Source organism: Oncorhynchus mykiss, chromosome 25 (genome assembly GCF_013265735.2).
Source record: "Oncorhynchus mykiss isolate Arlee chromosome 25, USDA_OmykA_1.1, whole genome shotgun sequence".
Lineage (NCBI taxonomy): Eukaryota > Metazoa > Chordata > Actinopteri > Salmoniformes > Salmonidae > Oncorhynchus > Oncorhynchus mykiss.
This window is the reverse complement of record NC_048589.1, coordinates 17,898,842-17,920,876: the sequence shown is the minus strand read 5'-3', so window position 1 is coordinate 17,920,876 and position 22,035 is coordinate 17,898,842. Positions and strand designations below refer to the sequence as shown.

The window sequence follows — 22,035 nt, the reverse complement described above, 5'->3', positions numbered from 1 at the left end:
AAAGCAACAATAAAATAACAATAATGAGGCTATATACAGGGGGTAACGGTACCGGGTCAATGTGCGGGGGTACAGGTTAGTCGAGGTAATTTGTACATGTAGGTAGGGGTAAAGTGACTGACTATGCATAGATAAAACAGCAAGAAGCAGCAGTGGAAAAACAAAGGTGGGACATACTGTGATTTGGCTCTTGAGAGAGAGTGGATGGGACACATTTTGTTCGAGAGAATGAAAAACATCACATTATCCCGGAATGTGGCTCTAAAATTACATGAACCCTACCCTAATGTATCGGTTTTATTATTAATTTACAGAAAAACATTCACCTCAATAACATTTTGAATACAATCAACTGGGACACTTCATCATCAACTGCTACTTTTACTTCTTCAGTTAGCCTGCTCTATATGTGGTGAGAGAACTCAATAAAACATCATGTTCTGGTATGAGCTGAAATTAGCTGTGGCCTTTGTCCAGCTGCCTGCCAGAACAAGTCAGACAGGAGAGTACAGGGTAGGAGGAGTCCAGCCTGGGTCAACCACTGACACACACACACAGAGAGAGAGGAGCTGGAGAGTGGAGACAGGACTTGGACTGGGTCTCTGACTGCAGTAAAAGCTGATCCTTCTCAGCTGCACTGATAATTACAGAGAGGCTCTTGGCTGATGGAGGCTGGGCTCCTCTGGGTAAAGGCATGCAGCAGAGAGAAGGCCCGATGGCTGATACAGTATGTCACCTGAAATACAGGGCTTCTCTCACTAAGCCCACTCCTAAAGAGCAGAGTCCCAGCAAGGAAGCCTCTAAGAATCCCATTCCCAGGAATCTCTGGGAAAAGGACAGGCCTGGAATGCTAATGGACACTGAGGACACTCCACAGCATGCCAAGTGACAAACAGTCTCTGTAGACCCCTATTTCATAACTCGAAATGTGTTTCCCTCCAGAGCAGACGTACGGTTGCGTGAGTCCAAAACACACACACAGACCCCATTCCCACACATGGGTGGCTACTCCTACTCAAGCATTACCTGCCACTCATGAGAGCAGCTCGCCATTTCAAATAGCATCAAGTTGTTTTTTAAATTTCACTCCCTTTATTTAAGAAAAAAGCAACATTTGTCTTCCCACAATCCTTTGACCCAGCCTCCCACGCCTGACTGATTGCGTGCGGAGGACAAATTGAAAGTTCAACCTTTTTTCGATCTTTTGACGTCAGTGACACTTTCCCTATCCTCATTCCTGCCCAACCTAAGCCCCACCAAAATGCTCCTTAGCTGGGTGCAGTTCGAGGTGGTACACGGTTGCATGAGAAAAGCACATTTCTTAGCAACTCCCCTGGCACTGCTAAACCTGCCCGGTAACAGGGGCACGAACAATGGCGTGCACCACTTTAAGAGGGCACTGCATTGCCCCCAGCACTTTCACTGCTACTAAACTTAAATGGGGCTTGTATAAAGTGGAAAATAAACCATCTATAACACTGATGTCATGCAGAGCTCAAACGTGAGCTGGGCACCAGGCAGGTCTCATTACAGGAGAGTTGGGGTGAGACACAGGTCTGTGATACAGCAGGGGACAAGCCTTCAGATAAAATATTCTACAAGTATGATTATATAACCAGTGTCTCTTCTGCTACATTACACATTCAAATAGGAACATCTGACATGAGACATACGGTATGAGTCATCGCTCCTTCCAAACGATGCAGGTGTGAGAAACTGTTGCTCTTTGTAATAACTGTGTGCCAACTTAAAGCCGGTGGCCTTTGGAATCTCAGCCATGCGGTGGTATCTGGTGATTCACGTTCAGGGCACCCACCTTTGATAGAAGGCTAAAAATGAAGTCTTGAGAGTAGCCCCCGTTGGTGTCATCCTCTTTACTACACTTCCACTTTAACTGAAGAGAAAAATAAAAAGAGTTAGGAGAGAAAAACAGAGAGACAAATAACCCATCTTTGGTTATAGAAGTAACTTACTTAATCCTCTTGGGTCCTGGAGGAACATAGGGCCTGAACTAAAGTTTTTCAACCCTGCCAGTCTTGGGTTATGGATCACCGGATAGAATTCATGAATGTCATAAAACTTGTTGAACCCATGTGAACACATCAGCACTGAAGTTTAATTTCTTCACTATCAAAAACTGTCTAACCAGCGGATATTGGAGTAATGGGATAATGAAGTTCCAGCCTAGCTGAGAGATGAGTGTGGCAAGAACACACTGGCACTGTCACGTTCTAATGACATGCGTAGATTTAAGCAGGAAATAGCCTCTGCACCAGGCCAAGGAGCAGAGTGGTGCTCCAGGGGGACATTGTTCAGGTCTTGGAGCATACCCACCACCACCTGGGAGACCTGCAGTCAATTTCCATTCAGCTTTACGTGCATTCGAGAGGGCTGAAATTAACACAGGGCTGACTGGGCCCTGGACCGGAGACAGCACATTGACTCACCTGCTGCTAGCCACAACGCAACACACATCACCAGGCCTTTTAATGAGCACCTAATGCAAAACAGATGGATCCAGAGAAGTATATATGTGTGGCATGTATCTAACGTGAGGGTCACTCATTCACTCAGAAATATGTGAGATTTATTCTGAGAACCCCTTGTTAGCTCTGGACATTATTAGCAAATACAATGTAATGAAGCCATGATCTCTATAATGTTTGATTTTATTAGGATCTCTTTTAGTCCCCATTTGGACTAATCTTCCAAGAGTCCTTAAACATTCAAATACAATTTATAATACGAACACATTTTCACATATAACACACTATTACAAACATACATAATATAGTAACATAATGACCCAATAAATACTCCAATCTAAAAAATACTGAATGTATGTTTACATTGTTGCTCAGTAATTTCATTTTTCTTTGTAAAACAAAACCTGCAATATCAACTGATTTTGTTATTATTCTCCCGTCCAACTCCACACTAGATGGGCATGATGAGATAGATGTACCAAGTAAGCCCTTAACTGTGTTCCAGACCTTTTTACAATCATTTTTACAATCAATAAACGCATTGTTGTAAAATAACTTTTTTTCTCTCTTTTGATTCAATTTAACTGCATAATTACGTAATGTTCTATAATTCTGTTCATCAATTTCTAATTTTGACTTGGCTGCTAAGACTTTTGCCATATTTCTTTGAGAAAAAGCCTCACCAGTTCATCAATCCATGGAGATGGACAAGCACCAACTGTACTCTTTCTTATAGGGGCATGATGGTCCATTGCCTCAGTGAGCAAATCAATAAAACATTCTGTAGTGTGATTTAAATCATCCTCTAGATAAATCAGCTCCCAGGGTACAGCAGCCAAATCATTTAGAAATAGCTCATGATTAAGTGTTTTAAAATGTATTTTGACCACAATCCTTGGGGGTTTCTTTGGAACCTTGGTGTTCATGGTTATGGTCACAATATTATGGTCTGTCCAGCCCACTGGCATTGATCTGGCTTTTAAGCATTGCAATGGTATATTACAGAAAATCAGATCAATGCATGTGTCTGTTGGCTGACATGTTGGCTGACAGCTAAAAGTTGACTCAGGTTTACGTACAGTAAATTAGCTGAACTGTACATAATTTCAGTTGCAAATGCTTCTTCTTCCCAGTGCTTAGCTCTCTGAGTAAGATGTTATGTAACAAGCTAATTCCATTCATAACCCTGCAGGGTCAAGACTTTATCTCGCTAACTATCTGGAGCAGAATTATCAAAGGCAAGCAGCCAGACTAGGTCCAGACCAACACTCTGTTCACTGTCAGAGGGAGCCTTTCTGGGAATTCACCATTCTACACACCATTCTTTTTCCAAAAATTATTTTGAAAATGTGCTTTCTCCTTCCAAGGCAGTTCTCCCCTACCCAACGATAACCTTGTATCCCATTAATCTTCTAACAAGGCAGAGCCGATCTTGGATGATACCCAAATTTCAGACTGCTCCAGCACATTGCTGCTGTATATGTTGCTGGTAGTCTAAACAACTCTAAAGAGATTGGAGTTCCCTGGCAGTTCCCAACTGCTCTGGTACATTTGATACGCACGCTTGGAAGCCGCAAATAACAAAAACAAATACCCTCACACGAAAAATAACAGTCTTGTCAAGGAATCTGCCACAGTGGGGAGGACAACAATGGTTTATGATGAACTTCCAAATAGCACTGTTGAAATCAATGAGGAGTATTAGAAATGTAAGGGTCAATGTCCCCCAGTAGTTTTGGAATATATTCTACACCAAAATAACATCAACAAAATGATTCCATTTCTGTCAGATTGAAAGATGAAAAGACTGATAAGACTGATTGAGCCTGTTGTATTAGAATACTGAAGGAAAGAACAACGCTATAGGGCCAGGAACAATACGGCTTGAACGTTGTAATATAAAAATGATACAGATGTAATTTACATCTATCAATACTGCAAAATCTGACTGACTTTGACTTCTTGCGTGTGCCCAACTATCAGATACAACTGCCCCTTAGAGCAATGTATGGAACAATATTCACATGTACAGTACGTGAATATGATATGTTTAATACCGTAGCAAGACTCAGCCCTCAACCCTGATGTTTGTTTTCCTAACACAAGCGGATTCTTTAGGGGATACACCGCTCTTGATGGGTATCAGACATTTTAACAAGATGAAATATATAAAGACATTAGCTAACATCCCCCGTGTCCTTTACTAGATGTGGATTGAGTGGTTTCCAAAGGAAATATAATAACCCTCTATTTACGTAGTTACAGCTCTCCTGACGATGGACTACAGTACACTGGAGGAGAGGAACAGACAGGAACAGGGCACATACGCACTTGGGGAGGAGTGTATGTGCTCTCTACTATATCCCAAATGTCTTGGTTTCCATCATAAACCCCTTACTAATGAAATACTTTGGAGGTTCTGGCCATGGTTTAACTCCCGTCAAAGATTCCTCAGGAGGACACCAGTACGGAGACTCTTCTCCCTCTCTTCCCATGTTCCTTCTCCAAGAATCTCAACCCTAAAAACACTGACCCCTCTTCCAATCCCGACTAAAAGCAATATTATAACTTACTTTTAATTTGGGGGTCACGTTGCTCTTGGAATGCCTTCCAACAGCTGAGTCTGCAAGAGAGCGAGGGAAAGGGAGAGACAGAGAAAGACAAAGAAACTATTATTTATTCAGGCAGACAAAAAACATTTTCAAAAAGACAAATGAGAAGTGCGGTTGGTCGGGGAGGGCTCCGTCACAGTAGTCAAGAAATTGTTGTCCCGTCGTTGGGAGACGGACAGGACCGCTTGCCTGGCGTGTATGACCACAGGTCATACATGATCAGCCTTTGGTTGTTCATCCCCCCCCCCCACCGTACTGGTCCCAAGCCGGCTGACCCGCCGGGCGCCTCTGGAGCCATAACAGGGCATTGTTCCAGGAAGGCCTCACCGCAGAGGCCCAATAGCATGCGAGCAGAGAGGGTCTCGGTGAAGACGTGCTGACCCTGCATGACTTAGTGAATAGCCGCAAAGGGGGGCCAGGCCAAGACCTCATCTCCCACAACCTTGACTTCCGTCACATCCCTTTATTAGACATTTATTCAACGGTTTATCATGGCTACAGCCCAGAACCAGCGTATTTTCCCCCCAAATGCAAATATGATAATAAGAGGTAGAATACTAGTCAACCAGATGATGAAGCTGTATATGTTTCTGTTAGGTCTGTATTATGTAGTTAGGTCATTTCTTTGCCAAAGAACAAAAATAGGTATTTCATACTAATATTCCAAACAGTTTTGTGTTCCTAAGCAACATACTGTAACAAATTCTAAGTCAAAGACAAGCCATGTTGTTCTGTCCAGGCGGGGTGTGTACTGTATAATATATGTCCGACTGGCTGCTCATTGCCCTGTTGACTGGCCTGGTTCAGTAGACAGGATTGGCAGTGGGTCTGACAGACAGCACCAGAGGCAAAAAAAAGCATAGAATTAGAGAAGGTAGAATGAACTGTCAGAGGCGCTCTCGTATCGTTGCATCACCAACATTTCAAGAATAAAGTTCTATATGGGCACTGGAGTACCACATTGGCCTGAGCCGCTCAGACTGTATATATATACATATATATACACATATATATGTGTGTTATGGACAGATTAATCTAAGTTTGAGGTGTTCGGATCACAAGGAAGAACATTCGTGAGACGCAGAAAAAAATAAAAATATGCTCGAGGAGTGCTTGACATCATCTGTCAAGCATGGTGGAGGCAATGTGATGGTTTGGGGGTGCTTTGGTGGTAAAGTGGGAGATTTGTACAGGGTAAAACGGACCTTGAAGAAGGAACGCTGTCACTCCATTTTGCAATGCCATACCATGTGGACGGCGCTTAATTGGAGCCAATTTCCTCATACAAGAGGACAATGACCCAAAGCACAGCTCCAAACTATGCAAGAACTATTTAGGGAAGAAGCCGTCAGTTGGTATTCTGTCTATAATGGAGTGGCCAGCACAGACACCAGATCTCAACCCTATTGAGCTGTTGTGGGAACAGCTAGACCATATGGTATGTAAGAAGTGCCCATTAAGATAATCCAACTTGTGAGATATATATAGATAGATAGATAGATAGATAGATGAAGTTGGAAGTTTACATACACCTTAGCAAATACATTTAAACTCAGTTTCACAATTCCTGACATTTAATCCTAGTAAAACTTCCCTGTCTTCAGTCAGTTAGGATCACCACTTTATTTTAAGAATGTGAAATGTCAGAATAATAGTAGCAAGATTTATTTCAGCTTTTATTTCTTTCATCACATTCCCAGTGGGTCAGAAGTTTACATGCAGTCAATTAGTATTTGGTAGCATTGCCTTTAAATTGTTTAACTTGGGTCAAACATTTTGGGTAGCCTTCCACAAGCTTCCCACAATAAGTTGGGTGAATTTTGGCCCATTCCTCCTGACAGAGCTGGTGTAACTGAGTCAGGTTTGTAGGCCTTGCTCACACACACTTTTTCAGTTCTGCCCACAAACTGTCTATAGGATTGATATCAGGGCTTTGTGATGGCCACTCCAATACCTTGACTTTGTTGTCCTTAAGCCATTTTGCCATAACTTTGGAAGTATGCTTGGGGTCATTGTCCATTTGGAAGACCCATTTGCGACCAAGCTTTAACTTCCTGACTGATGTCTTGAGATGTTGCCATCTTTGTCCCCATGTGCAGTCTCAAACCGTAGTCTGGCTTTTTTATGGTGGTTTTGGAGCAGTGGCTTCTTCCTTGCTGAGCAGCCTTTCAGGTTATGATGATATAGGACTTGTTTTACTATGGATATATATACTTTTGTACCGGCTTCCTCCAGCATCTTCACAAGGTCCTTTGCTGTTGTTCTGGGATTGATTTTCACTTCTCGCACCAAAGTACGTTCATCTCTAGGAGACAAAATGCGTCTCCTTCCTGAGCGGTATGGCGGCTGCGTGGTCCCATGGTGTTTATACTTGTGTACTATTGTTTGTACAGATGAACGTGGTACCTTCAGGCGTTTGGAAATTGCTCCCAAGGATGAACCAGACTTGTGGAGGTCTAAAAAAAAAATCTGAGGTCTTGGCTGATTTCTTTTGACTTGATGTCAAGCAAAGAGGCACTGAGTTTGAAGGTAGGCCTTGAAATACATCCACAGGTACACCTCCATTTGACTCAAATTATGTCAATTAGCCTATCAGAAGCTTCTAAAGCCATGACATCATTTTCAGGAATTTTCCAAGCTGTTTAACTTAGTGTAATAATCTGTCTGAGTGCAGTACCTGTAGATGTGTAGTCTGATGTGCCTGTGTGGTGGAGCTGTGTCTCTCTCTCCCTCTGGATCTGTTCCTTGATCAGCCTCTGTTCCTCCTGCAGCTGCCTGGAGCCCTCCTCCCTCAGACGGGCAATCTGACAGAACAATAACCCCAGGGTTAACAAGGAACATCATTCTCCCAAGGATGGTTTCTGGGCCGATATTCACAAAACGTCTTAAGAGTACCAGTGATAAACTAGGATAAGTTTTTTTTTTTTGAAAGACCAGCTACGGTGCAGTACCACCAGCTCAATAGAATACTACCACCTACTGGTGATCACTCCCAGTCAGTCAGTCACAACACACACAGCCCATAACTACATGCATTTAACAGGCTGAGTGCAAGTCATCATGACTCACATGAAAAGCATCCCAAACCTTTTATTTACCATTGACTTTATGAGCAAAGTGTATCAAGTCATGCAATGTTGCCTAATGGAAATAATAATGATATGGCAAGGAATGAAAACGCTTCTATGGCCTCCTGAGTGGTGCAGCGGTCTAAGGCCTTGCATAGCAGTGCTAGAGGCGTCTCTACAGACCCGGGTTCGATCCCGGGCGGTATCACAACCGGCCGTGATTGGGTGTCCCATAGGGCAGCGCACAATTGGCCCAGCATCGTCCGGGCTGGAGGAGGGTTTGGCCGGTGGGGCTTTACTTGGCTCATCGCGCTATAGCGACTACTTGTGGCGGGCCGGGACCCTGCAGGCTGACCTCGGTCATCAGGTGAACAATGTTTCCCTCCAACATATTGGTACAGCTGGCTTCCGGGTTAAGCAGGGGGTTGTTAAGAAGCTCGGTTTGGCGGGTCATGTTTCAGAGGACGCGTGACTCGACCTTCGCCTTCTGAGGCCGAGTTGCAGCGGTGAGACAAGATCGAAATTGGGGAGAGGGAAAAAATATATAATAAATAATAATAGTAAACAGGTTTCGTGAGATATGGCTGCAGCTTTGTTGTTTGCCCACATCTTTAGTGAATTTCAAGGTCAATCAAGGGAAACGTGAAAGTGTGCGTTATAATAACAGTGGTAGGCTCAACTGTTTGAGAGGGTGTGGGGGCCGAGAATAGAGAGATGGCTGTGTGTGTTACCTTCACTAAGCCAGTGATTGGAACAGCTGTACTCTGGGGCTGACTGTGTGCGGTGCAGCATTCAGGAGGTTGAGCAGGTGAGCTGAGCATGTGTTGTATATTCTGATTCATCCACCCTCCAGGATGCCGATTGTTTTAGCCACCTGATTGTGCGTAGATGAGGGATTGGCATTCAAGTGAAACGTGCCTGTATGATCTGTTCTACGGTCAGAGTAGGAAACTAGGATGCTGTGGAGTTGTAGCTCTCTTACCTCCTCCTCTAGAGTTCTGGTGTTTTGGAACTGTTCTGCACTATGGGCCTCAGCCTGGCGTTCTCTGGCCTCCAAGTCTGTGAAAATCACACACACACACACACACACACACACAATCATCCTAAATCGCCAGTTTTGTGAAACTGAGGGAAGTGCTTGTTGAGATGGCACAGGTTTGAGGGCTCACCTAGCTTGATCTTCCTCCTCTTAGCATCTAGCTTGTTATTCCTCTCCTCCGCATGTTTCTTGGCAGCGCAGATCTTATCGTAAGCAGCCTGACACAGAAGAGAGGAGGACAGTCTGATGTGATGAACAGTTGGAGAGAAGAGAGAAAAAGGGCCTGGGGGGGTATGGATGATGGGTGAGTATCAGACAGACAGAGAGTCTTACCCTGGCAGCAGCATCAGTCAGCACCTCTAGGGCCTGGGACAGCTGGTGGAAGAGATCAGCTGGGGAGGAAACACCAAGGACACTCATGTTCTAGAGATAATAAATACTGTACAGTACATCGAAACATACACTCTTTCATAGTCCTGCTCAGTGGGGACTTAAGACGTGGTTAAGGGGACCATAGTGCATGTGTAGAATGTTAGCTTTAAAAAACAGCAACCAAATGGGACAAAGGTTAACAACGCAAGGTAATGATACCTTAGTGAGCTGCTAACACGCGAGGGGAGGTGAGAGGGGAGGAGGAGAGAGGGAGAGACCAGGGGGGCTGTGCGTTGCGTGTGGAGGAGAGGACCGAAATGAGGCAAGGTTCAAAAAACGAGCAGGCGTGTGCTCTGTGATGTCTCCTTGCCAACGCAGGACCCGGGGCTGACATAAACGGAGACATTTCCTGCGTTAAAATGTGCCTGGAGTCTCACGAAACCTGGTTCCCCAATGATCCACTCGCACTTTTCCCACATAAATCCACCCAGACCTCTCAATCCATCTCCCATTTGCGAGCCCTACGGGGCCACAGGGGCAATCACAAGTACCACACAAATCCCTGGCGCTCGCCTCTATCCACCCCCCCAGCACCGCAAACCCCCAGCTCATAACAGCCCCACTACTGCACGCTTAAATCACTCACTTATGGGAGTTTTTTTCTTCTATCTAACGGACCTCTACTGTTACTCCCTGTGAGAAAAGCAGCACACAAACAGAAGGCTAGAGACTGTGGTGGAAGCGGACGGGTCAAGTTACCTATGCACATGGAGCAGAGCTGGCTGAATGAAAGCCTGCTGGAGTGCAACATTGGCCTGAGCAGCTCAGACTATTACAGCACAGGGGGTGCAATATGGGGGGGTGGAACTTGACCCCCCCCCCCCATCCCTTGGGGCTACAGTCTCGGGGCTCTTAACCTCTCGTGCGAGTGGGTAAATCAGTGCATGTGATGTGAAAGAGAACATTCTTCAACCTCTCCTTTTCATTTCTGGTAAATTTCATCATTTTATTCCACTCAGCCCCCCCATTACCCCCTTGTTTCCCATTTTTGACTTAATCAGGGATAGTAAGAGGAGTCCAGCAACCGCACAAACCTCACTTTTAAACATGCCTTACGACGGGCCTTTGCCACAGTGATTTTTTTCCCCTGGCGCAGAATTATACTGAAACTTCCGAAACTGGTTGTTGACGTTTGTTGGCGACAAGCCGCGTAGTGCCAAAGGAGCTGACTGGAGAAATGCTAGTCATGCTGTCTGGCTGGGGCTGGCCCGCATGGCTGGAAGGCTGGAGGGCTTGTGGGAAGCCTTTGCTCTGGTTAGCCATGGAGGTCCATCTGGCAGCAAGGTCGGACTCTAGAGGGTTTCGTGGAGGAGATGTCAGCATGTAATGTTGTAGGTTAGGAGAGGAGATGCAAGCATGGTGCCTGTTGACAGGGCCACACTGCACATGAATACCCATGTTAACCTCCCAGTCATACAAGACACCAAACACACTATATTCTCTCAGCGTGTGTCAGGTCACAATGATGGACGTAGCTAGTGTCGATGGAGTTCAGGTTTTACAATCTGCTACAGATGCAGAAGGCCGATATACGAGGTGAGGAGAAACGGACATCGTGCAATGTCATTTTCATTCACCTGCTTTTGGGTTGTCTGGGTTCTTGTCTGGATGGCATGTCAAGGCCTTCTGTCGGTAGGCTTTCTTGATCTACAGAAAAAAAGGGGAGAATGAAATCAGAGTCAGAGTGTTTCCTCTTTTAGTATGCATGGACTTAGGTCAGCACATTGTTATTCACATTATGCCCCAGTTCACTATGTTCAGTTGTCTATTGAAACCAATAACCTAGAAGGGCCAGAGCCTTCATCACTGTGTTGTTATTAACTGCCCCCAGAGTGGATTCATATTTTTGTAGATGCATGCAGCTAGTCCTTCATTTTGTGTACCTTGGTTGGACTTTGTGGTAGAGAATGTACTATGTTGTTGTTTCGAAAGAATGCCTTCAGGGTTGTTTTTCCTGAATATGCCAAACCGCTGTATGCATCTTGCCAATCTAGAATCTCTGAAATATATTTCCAACACGATTATTGTTTTTCATGCCATCACTGGCCCGAAAAGTGAAATGTGTATAAAAAATGATGGTCTCCTAGAAACATAACGAAAATATGAGTAGAAGTTTGATATGACGGTACAGGGGGTGAAAATGGGTTTAGTAGTTGATAGGGAGTTTAGGCTCTGTTTCACTGGGGCCACATCTTGACTGCTGTCACCTTAATGCTGACAAAATTTTTCAAGAAAGATAAATATGGATTGGCAGCAGAGGAAAGAAATTACAATAACACACAAACAGTGTACCATTGTCAGTCACTAAATTGGGATGGCAGCCATTAATATCTTGTGTCTCAAGCCAAAACATTTTAAAATATCAGTAACAAACTTTGGAGCATTGTAATCTTAAAAATCAGGTTTTAGTCTGTTTCTTTTTTTTTTACTCAGTTGTTCTCTGGAATGTTAACCGCATTTCTTGGGTCCTTCTGGGCGAGTTAATGACAACGTGTTTTTCATTAGGCGATGTCTACTCCTCCAGAGAGGAAGCAGGACCCATTGAGAGAGAAAGCAGCTTTTCAAACCGCTCCTCTATGCCCAATGAAGACCTCACGTCCTAATCAGCCCTGCCAGCATTCTGCATGCTTTCACCTCCCCCTTTCTAGTGATGCGGGAAAAATCAATAGTTACATTTCGCAAATTATATTGATACTTTGACTGCAAATATTTTTTTGGTTGCTAGGTAGCGTTAGTTAGTGCTAGTCAGCAGTATCTGTGCCAAAACTCTGGTATTTTTCATCTTATAGCTTGTTCTACATCTTCTTCACGTGAGCCAACATGTTTTCAGCACTTATTTCCTTGACTGATCAAAACAAATTTTCTCATGCTCTCTCGTCTCTCTGCAGCAGACATATGGGGGGCAATATGTTTGGAACATCAAATCGCAATATAATTGCAGTATCGAATCGCAATAAATCGTGAGAATCTCAATATACATTGTATCAGCAGCTAAGTATCAGGCGGCAGGTAGCCTAGTGGTTAGAGCGTTGGGCTAGATCGAATCCCCGAGCTGACAAGGTAGAAATCTGTCATTCTGCCCCTGAACAAGGCAGTTAACCCACTGTTCCTAGGCCGTCATTGTAAATAAGAATTTGTTCATAGCCGACTTGCCTAGTTAAATAAAAGTTAGATTTAAAAAAAAAAAAAAATCATGATAAGGTCGTATTGTGAGGTCCCTGGATATTCCCAGCCCCCCCCCCCTCTTTCACCACAACCTCATATCTTCCGTGCTGCCAATCAATCAGAACCGGTCCATTACAACTGGATAGATCTGTTCTGTTTTGCATTGGACACCATCAACTCCGGGCAACGTTTGCATTTTTTTTTGCACTATTGGATCTGAGGAATGTGCCAAAACAGACAGCGCAGACTGACTGACTGACTGGCTGTTAGTGAACTGAAGAGGATGTGGTAATGCATCAGCAGTCAGAGAAGACATTTTAACTATCTGGGGATGAGCCTATCCTGGTCTAAAGTAGTCTGGTCTGGACCTGGTGTGCTGTACAGAGAGGGATAGACAGGGTGGGATCGCTCTGTGAGGCTACACATTATTACAGCCCTTCACTCAGAGAGCTTCCTACATAGAGTAACATTCAGGTCAGTAGAACTATTTCAAGCAGCAACGCTTCCCCCTCAGCCTCCTACCACCTCTCATCTCTACTATCCAGTCACTTTCTGCTCTGCTGCATTTCTTGTCTCACCTCTCCTGGACCACCTAATCCTACTCAGTCTCTTCTCATAGTCCCTCCCCCCGATCAGGTGGACCACTTCTTGACCAGCGACCCCTCTCATCTCTCACGTCATGAGAAGCTCCTGAGTTACGCAGCACTGCCACTGCCCAAGAGAAACACATCAGCCGGTTGAGAGGTCAGGTCGTGACCTCAACTCACATAGTGGCTTACCAGACCAATTTGATAAGTTTACATGTCTCTGTCATTTTGTAAGGTCAAAGTAGGTTTCTCCAGCTGCCCGGACACCTACCGAGCTCTTGAACAAGAGCAACCTGTCATCAAGCAAGCTGTGCTGAAAAACATCCACGCTAGTAATTGTAACACCATCAGTAAATCAAATCTCTCAGAGTGGTTACCTCACCTCCCTTTAACAAGCTCCACAGAGGCCCTTATTCTCATCGCCTTGAGAAGAACTGGGCTCAGGGGCTGGAGGATGGGGTGGGGGAGCGATCCCCTCTGTGTTAATAACAGCCTATTTGGTAAATGCGTGCAAGCACTCCAACAGCAGAAGGACACCCCCTTGGGGATTACTGACTGTGGGTTTCATAGTGCTGTGCTCGGCACTGGGGCTCCATAAGACAAGCCAGTCCAGTGCCAGGTGCCCCCCCCCCCCACTCTGCCCCATCTCCCTCATCTACTGCTGGCAAGTGAATACTGCTCCCGTAGCCCTGAATTTAGTTAAATACATCATTGGTCCCATCACTGATGTAACACGCAAGCCCCAATTGAGGTAGACCCAGGGTCATCTGTACATGCCAATGTGGCAACTTTAGAGTGAGCTAATTCAGTGATAAGGGAAAGTAGAAATCTCAGGTCGGGACAGGTCCTCTTGAGGGAGGAGAATCAATAACAGTGGCAACTACAGGTCTACTACTCATTACTGTTTTTCCAGTGCTGGATATCTTAAATAAATTATGAGAATGAGACTTCTTAAAGGAGCAATTAACCATAAGACTAACAGGGCACGGTGAGGACAGCCCAGTACATCACTGGGTCCAAGCTCCCTGCCATCCAGGACCTCTATATAAGATGGTATCAGAGCAAGGCCTGAGAAAATTGCCAAAGACTCCAACCACCTAACCCATAGACCGTTCACTGCTACCGTCCAGCTCAGAGACGGCTTCTACCCCCAAGCCATACGACTGCTAAATAGCCATAAGACTGCTAAATTGTTAAGGGTAATTGCACCATGACGGATTTTTCACTTAAAATGTAGGCCAAACAAAAAACATTGATTTCATTTTACAAAAACACATTTAGTGGAAGAACTGCGCAGATGCAAATTTTGATAACAGAATTTCAGTAAAATCTCCCTCCGTTTTTATAGAAAATATATATATATATATATATATATATTATTTTTTTTCACCTTTATTTAACTAGGCAAGTCAGTTAAGAACGCATTCTTATTTTCAATGACGGCCTAGGAACGGTGGGTTAACTGCCTCGTTCAGGGGCAGAACGACAGATGTTTACCTTGTCAGCTTGGGGATTCAATCTTGCAACCGTACAGTTAACTAGTCCAATGCTCTAACCACCTGATTACATTGAATGAATCCCCGAGCTGACAAGGTAAAAATCTGTCGTTCTGCCCCTGAACGAGGCAGTTAACCCACCGTTCCTAGGCCGTCATTGAAAATAAGAATGTGTTCTTAACTGACTTGCCAAGGTAAATAAAGATTAAATAAAGGTGTAAAAAGTGGGAAATAGTCCTATAATTCCTATAATAACTACAACCTAAAACTTCTTACCTGGGAATATTGAAGACTCACGTGAAAAGGAACCACCAGCTTTCATATGTTCTCATGCAAGGAACTTAAATGTTAGCTTTCTTACATGGCATATATTGCACTTTTACTTTCTTCTTTCTTTGCATTATTTAAACCAAATTGAACATTTTCATTATTTATTTGAGGCTAAATTGATTTTATTGATGTAATATATTAAGTTAAAATAAGTGTTCATTCAGTATTGTTGTAATTGTCATTATTACAAATATATATATATTTTTTTATTATTATAAATCGGACGATTAATCGGTATCGGCTTTTTTGGTCCTCCAATAATCGGTATCAGTGTTGAAAAATCATAATCGGTTGACTTCTAATCTAAACCACTGTGAAATATATACCAAAATATTGTATTTTGAACTTAAAAACAGGAAGCAAAGAAATAGCACACATAGAACAGATCTACCGCTTCTTAGACTTGCTTTCAATAACTTACATTTCTATATGAATTTGATCAGGTCGCCCAAAAAAGAACATATTGCAGCTTTAAGATACTTGAATAATGCAACACGGCATGTAGAAATGTTGAAACTTAATTACTGTTTTGCCAAAATGTCCATTACAGGCTAGAACACTTTACAAAGCAAGAGGATAAAGCTAGCTTCCAACTTTGCACGCTAACTTTCCAAGCTAACTTACAGCTGAAGCTAAGATCAATTTACTACACTAGTACCTTGTTTGTGATAATATGCTAACTATAACGCAAAATATTGATGATTACAAAGCTGATTGTGACCAAAAACGTCTCCCGCCTCACGTCACTCCCAGTCAAGATCATCTTTGCTCGAGCCTCAAACTGTGAGTGAGATAGCGCGCACATTTATAAAATAAGAGATTGCTTCTTCTATGCAAATGTTGTTGATCAGTACAATAAAATAAGTCCCAAATGGAGGGGACACAGATTGTTTTTCATCTGTAGCCCCGTGAAATCAGCCAAAACAATCTCAATAACTCAGTGCACGCACACACTCCTATTGAATATTAATTCACCTGTATTGTGAATAGGCCTAGGCGACATCTTGATTTGTCCAGTTTATCAATAGAGACCGACCATTCAAATCAATTATTACCATTATGTTATGTCGATAGAAACATTAATGCATACATACAAAAATCCAACATTTAAAATGTGATGATATGGAACTCAAAAGATCTGTCTGGATAAAGTGCCATTCTGGGAGTTAGGCTTATTGGCCTTTTTTTGCCGTGGTACCGTTTTGGTATCGAGTATCATGATGGTATCATGATACTAAACCTACTGTAGTATCGGTATCAAAGTCAAAATTCAGGTATTGTGACTATACTACTGACTAAACTTGTGAACCCAATTGTGGTTTGTGACTACAATGATTTCCCATTGTAGCAAATTCAATTGCAGAAATTACATTACTGATTTAGAAATTAAGAATTTAGAGTTTTAATCATTTAATATATATATATATATATATTAGTAAAAACAATAACTATGATAAGTCTACTTTTACTTTGTTACTTCTGTGAACTTTAATTAACCTCCCTCGTGAGGGAGAGAAATTAGAAAATATCTTTAAAATGTGGGTTTTTGGTAACTGAATTGTTGTTTTCTAAGACCCCTTTTCCATCTGTTTGACCAGAAATCAAATCCTTTGTCTATTCCTTATTTTTAGGATGGATAATGGTTCTCTCTTATCTTTCATTTGACACTCAATTTAACAGGCTCCTATGAACTTCATGTTGGTGCTCATGGGTCATTTTACGTGGAAATTTGTTTAATTAAATGGTTACCCGGACTATCTGCACTTACCCTATCTTGAGTCCATGCACACTCACAAGACTATACATGACTATAAAAACACTCACTACACTGACACTCTCACACAGAACCCACACACATTCACAAACACTGCATACGCACACACACACACACTTTTAAACTCATATACTGCTGCCTAGTTACTTTACCTTGCCTTCATGCACATATCTACCTCAAATACCTCGTACCTCTGTACATTGATCTGGTACTGGTATTCCCTGTATATAACGCCATTTTTGTGTGACTATTTTTCGACTCTGCATCGTTAGGAAGGGCTCGTAACCATCACTTCACAGTAACATCTACACCTGTCGTATTCGGGCATGTGACATAAAATGTAATTTGATAATCAAGCCCATCCCTCCCTCCTTAGCAGTGGGCTACTTACTTACTTACAATATCAGCAGGCAAACAGTAGCCTAATGGTTGGTGCCTGGTGAAATCAGGCTCTCTCTGCCACCCGCTGCCTGCCACAGTCTTTACTGCATGCCCACATCTTGTACTCATTACCCGTCTGTAGTACCTATTACAGCTGACAACTGGCCCCAACACAGCCACAGCAGGACCCCAACAGGACCCACATGGGTGGCTGATTAACTACCTGCTCTGCAACTGGGCCATCCTCCTAAATTACACTCATCTGGCATTATTAGAAAATTATCCACTGGAGAAAACACATGCAAGGAAGAAAGAGAGAGAGAAAAGGAGAGAGGGAATGAAAGAAGGAGAAGGGAGTGGTGCAGGGGGAGAAAGAAAAGGAAATTATAAAATATGTACAGAGGTCGGGGGTATAAAGCGGAACGTGTGTGTGTGTGTCTACTAAGATGTAATTGCGGTTCAGCTTCCAAAATGTGCCCTGAGCTGAGCATAACTCGCCTGACAGGAACATTTGTTTGGGACAGTGATACAATTATCATGAGTGGGGCCTGCCAAGGGCCAGCTGAGTTACTCACCTGCCCGAGGAAAGTGTCTTCTGAATGGATGCAGGCAGGCAGCAGAGTGCAACGGTAGGATGCACAGTGAAACGCAGCCAGCCTGGCAGGGGGTCACTCTATTCAGTCCCACAGCTAGCTAAGCTACAGTACCATGAGCTGTTTTAGCCACTGAGGCCTAACATTACTACAGTCAGGGAGCCAGAAACGAAGAGCAATGAGAAGGAGAGGAAGGAGCTCCACATGTAAACGCTGCGCTGTCATGATAAAGTCCATAAAGACATCTGCGGGTGAATAATGTCTGCACATAACTCAGATATATGTAGACACAATCTATCCGTCTTAAACAGTCACACTATAGGTAGGCTATATAGTGCTTTATTAGCCAAAAGAAATAGCACCAGGCAGCCACATTGCTGAAACTTATTGAATTTTTTGGTGCCTAAACTGTGTTCGGTCTATTCCCTTCCTCTGTAAAACAGCCACTTCTTTATCCCTGCTGATATGCAGGAGAATGTGGCTGAAAAGTGATAACTGGCCTGTTTAACTGTCAGCTACAGGAGAACTCCGTGGCAAAAATAACTCCAGATAATGATTCACTCAGTGATGTGCATAAACCACAGGTTCCAAGCCACCAGCTCCCTAACTAAAATATCTGCAATCCAAAATGAGAAGAATTTCAAAACCAGAGATAACGACAGAGGTAATTCAAACCAGGAGGAGTAACAGGAAGCCGAGATTCATCAGGGAATGGTTTACAAGCTGTTGCTAAGTCCACATTAACATGATCTTGAAAGAGTATTTCCTCTCTCAATGATAAACAGCAGTCCTCCTGGTGTAACAGTGGGAGAAAACAACTGTGACATCTGACTTGGTTTCACAAATTCTACCAGTCCCCACACACACTGGTGTATGCACTACTGCTCACTATCTTTCCTGACCATCAGCAAACCTCACAAAACTCAGCTCCCCATTTCAGGGACTCTTTCTTGCCAAGCCACAATCACTAACTTCCCTAAAATGCTCATCTGAGGTGGATGAGACTTTGAAATCCAATTAAGAAATTGAATTCTTCCCACAATTTGACAGCAATGTTAATTTTCTCCTGGCCTGCAGATTTTAGGAGCTGGAAATTTAGCACGGAGGTGGTCGTGAAAATGACTGGATTTGGGGACACACATGTAGCAGGCCTATCACCCATGGAGCATGGGCAGGGAAAATAGGACAAGGGAAGGGGAATCTTCCCAGAGCAAACCAAATACCCATGTCTGCACATAATGTCATTCAGACTAACCCATCACATTTTGTTTCAATTAGGTGGAGCAGCCTTTTGTTTGAGCGAGCAACCAATCAAACATGATACTTGTTTAACATGCAGACTGCAGTAAACTTTCTGATTGGCAAACAATAAGAGATATTGAGGAAGACAATTAGTTTCTTGAACTTATCCAAATGCTGGCTCAACCGGTACTTGTTGGTATCCCTTGGGAGAATCAAACAGGACCTTCTTATAGTGCTAGACAAGGAAGCCAGTCTAATTTTGGCAACATGATGCATTGGCTTATGAGTCCTATTTATAATTTCAGAAGACATCTGCTCCAGGAGGTGTTGCACTTCATCTGCATGCTTCCTTCAGATACAACCCACATCTACAGAAATGGCTAAATGGATGGCTCTGTATTATCTTAATAAAAACTGTCATTGGACCACGAGACACATTGAATTTTGAACAGTACTATGCCGCCACTTAGTGGCCATTTGAAGATACTTTACTTAGAACACACAAGACCTACAGGCTTGGTAAAAAAATATTGCTAATGACATTATCCATGATGTACAAATTCTGACGTTAGCTTGCTTTGTTCATAACCAACCTAGCTAGTAGCTCTGGTCCAGGGCTAAGTGCTCGTCCCTCTACTAACACAGCAGAGGCAACTCGTTGTCGTCGGGTGACTGGATCAGAGCTAGCTGGCTTAAGTATAACAACCCACTTCCGTCTGTGCTAGCACCTTTTGGAAGAGCAGAGATAGGAGGTCTTTAGCTATGTTATTATGTACCAACTTCAAAGCAACTAGCTAACTAACCTACTGCTAAGTTACACAAGGCGTCAAAGTTTGTAAGCTAGCTAGTTAACGTTAGTTATCTAAAGTAGCTAGTTAGCAAGCTAGCTCCTTATTGCTAACTAGCCATCACTCACCTCTTTCGCTGTCGCTGTGTCTTTAATACCCAGTAGACCATATAGGTCCATCTGTAAAAGGTCTTTCGCTGTCTTTCCTGTCATGTTATCTTTCTTTCGTACAATATAATAGCTACCAAAACCAACGTTAAATCTACGTCCTAAATATGTTTGTTGTTGTAGCACGTATGGGTTGAACGTTTCGAACTTCCAATTCGGACTCATTCACTTCCTGAAAACATATCATTCTGGGAGGTGTAGTTTAAGTGCACTACACGTAATTTATTATCGAACTTGCACGATATTTTGGATTTAAAATGATACGTATTGAATTACAGTGATATGCAAGCATGTTGATCTATTTGGTCAAGTGTGGTATATTCAAATACTTTTTGCTGACTTTAAAGTGATCCATTTGGGATATGAAAATGTTGTAAATAATTAACAAATATTATTTTTTTGGTGTCAAAGTGTAATATTTATTTACCTATGCAAATTGTACCAGACTGGCCATTATAATATGGTAATTGTTATGTATGGAACGACGTGCTGTAAGTCGTACTGTATGTTGTTATGGTTTATGACTGTGTGCTGCTTTACGGATTAATGGGTTGTGAGAATGAGCGCACATGTCATTAAACGAGAGTGATGTAAAATGTGAAACCGTGCAGATGTGTGTTCGTCTACAGCTACGCTAGATATAACAGTAATATTAGGACATCATTTAAAAAAAATGTAAATAACAAATGTTTGAAACAAAGGTAAGAGAGGGTACATTCATGAACATTTCATATGGGTTATTATGGCATAATACACTCTGGTTTCACTTCTGGATGTCTGGATGTGGCTTACAGAGGAAGGTAATGCAGCCAGTTTCATGGAAAGCCCGTTATTGCAGCATTTCCTGAGAGGCTGGTAGGACCCCTGGAGGTAGGTGCCCTGGGGCCCCAAATGAGTTAGTCCGGCCCTGTAAACAATGCCAGTCTGTTCAGTTCCTCGAATGATTTAGAGCTTTCTGAGAAGAGAACAACAATCACACACCCACACAAAGACAGGGGCAGACTGGCCATCTAACATTTCGGTCAAATGCAAGATGGACTGGTCCGTTTTTGGCTTATTTGTACTGTCTACATTTATTTGCATATGTTTTATTATTTTATGATCATTATCTGGCTAATAATGGGGGCCCTCAAGGAAAGAAATGGGTTTGAAATGCCAAAGCCGATTTCTGGTCCCAGTCCGCAAAGCATACACATGTGTGTGTAATTAACTCTACGATTGATCATTTACCAGTTCTAAATGATGAAGTAGTCAATCAAAGAGTTACTCTATAAACGAGAAATGCATTTACTCAAACCAATTAATAGATGTATTAGTTATGAATGAATTAACACTCAAAAAAGTAACAGCATACATGGAAGACATGATACTGTCACGTCCTGACCATAGAAAGCCTATATTTTCTATGGTAGAGTAGGTCAGGGTGTGACTAGGGGTTTTAGTCTAGGTTATTATTTCTATGTGGGGTTCTAGGTTTTATTTTCTATGTTAGGGTTTGTGTATGAACTAGTTATCCTTGTGTTTTGGAGCAATGATGGATAGACTAATTAAGCCTGGTTTGGCCCTTGGTTTAAGATAATTATTATCTTTAATCTTCAAACTAAGTTAGGCCTGGCCTTGGGTTTACCACGTGGTCAGGGTAATCAGGCTAAAAGACTGTAATCCTGAGGCAGATAACGTTTTTGTAAGCATAGCTAAGTGACATTCCAATAAGAAACCGTAGGCCTGCCTTTTCCCATGGAGACTTTTGAAAGACAAGATTCCTATGCAAATAGAATACAACAGAATAGAATACAACAGAATAGTAGGCTACAAAATAGAATATGATATATTGGCTACTTTATTGCAACCTGTTGGGACATTTGTCTTCTACCT

At 42.8% G+C, this 22,035-nt stretch overlaps 1 protein-coding gene across 1 annotated transcript in view; it reads right to left on the bottom strand.

Annotated features, from left to right (window-relative positions):
• The window catches only part of LOC110505492 (dnaJ homolog subfamily C member 17), a 45,825-nt gene extending 25,478 nt beyond the window's left edge, over nucleotides 1-20,347 (bottom strand). Inside the window, exons 1-8 of the mRNA XM_021584747.2 lie at nucleotides 20,122-20,347; nucleotides 11,215-11,284; nucleotides 9,539-9,597; nucleotides 9,336-9,423; nucleotides 9,149-9,225; nucleotides 7,776-7,902; nucleotides 5,060-5,109; nucleotides 1,817-1,894 (exon numbers count right to left, since the gene is read on the bottom strand). Of these exons, the coding sequence (XP_021440422.1) occupies nucleotides 1,817-1,894; nucleotides 5,060-5,109; nucleotides 7,776-7,902; nucleotides 9,149-9,225; nucleotides 9,336-9,423; nucleotides 9,539-9,597; nucleotides 11,215-11,284; nucleotides 20,122-20,325 (753 nt within the window). The 5' untranslated portion in view covers nucleotides 20,326-20,347. The remainder of the gene's footprint in view (nucleotides 1-1,816; nucleotides 1,895-5,059; nucleotides 5,110-7,775; nucleotides 7,903-9,148; nucleotides 9,226-9,335; nucleotides 9,424-9,538; nucleotides 9,598-11,214; nucleotides 11,285-20,121) is intronic.
• Between the last annotated feature and the right edge of the window lie 1,688 nt (nucleotides 20,348-22,035).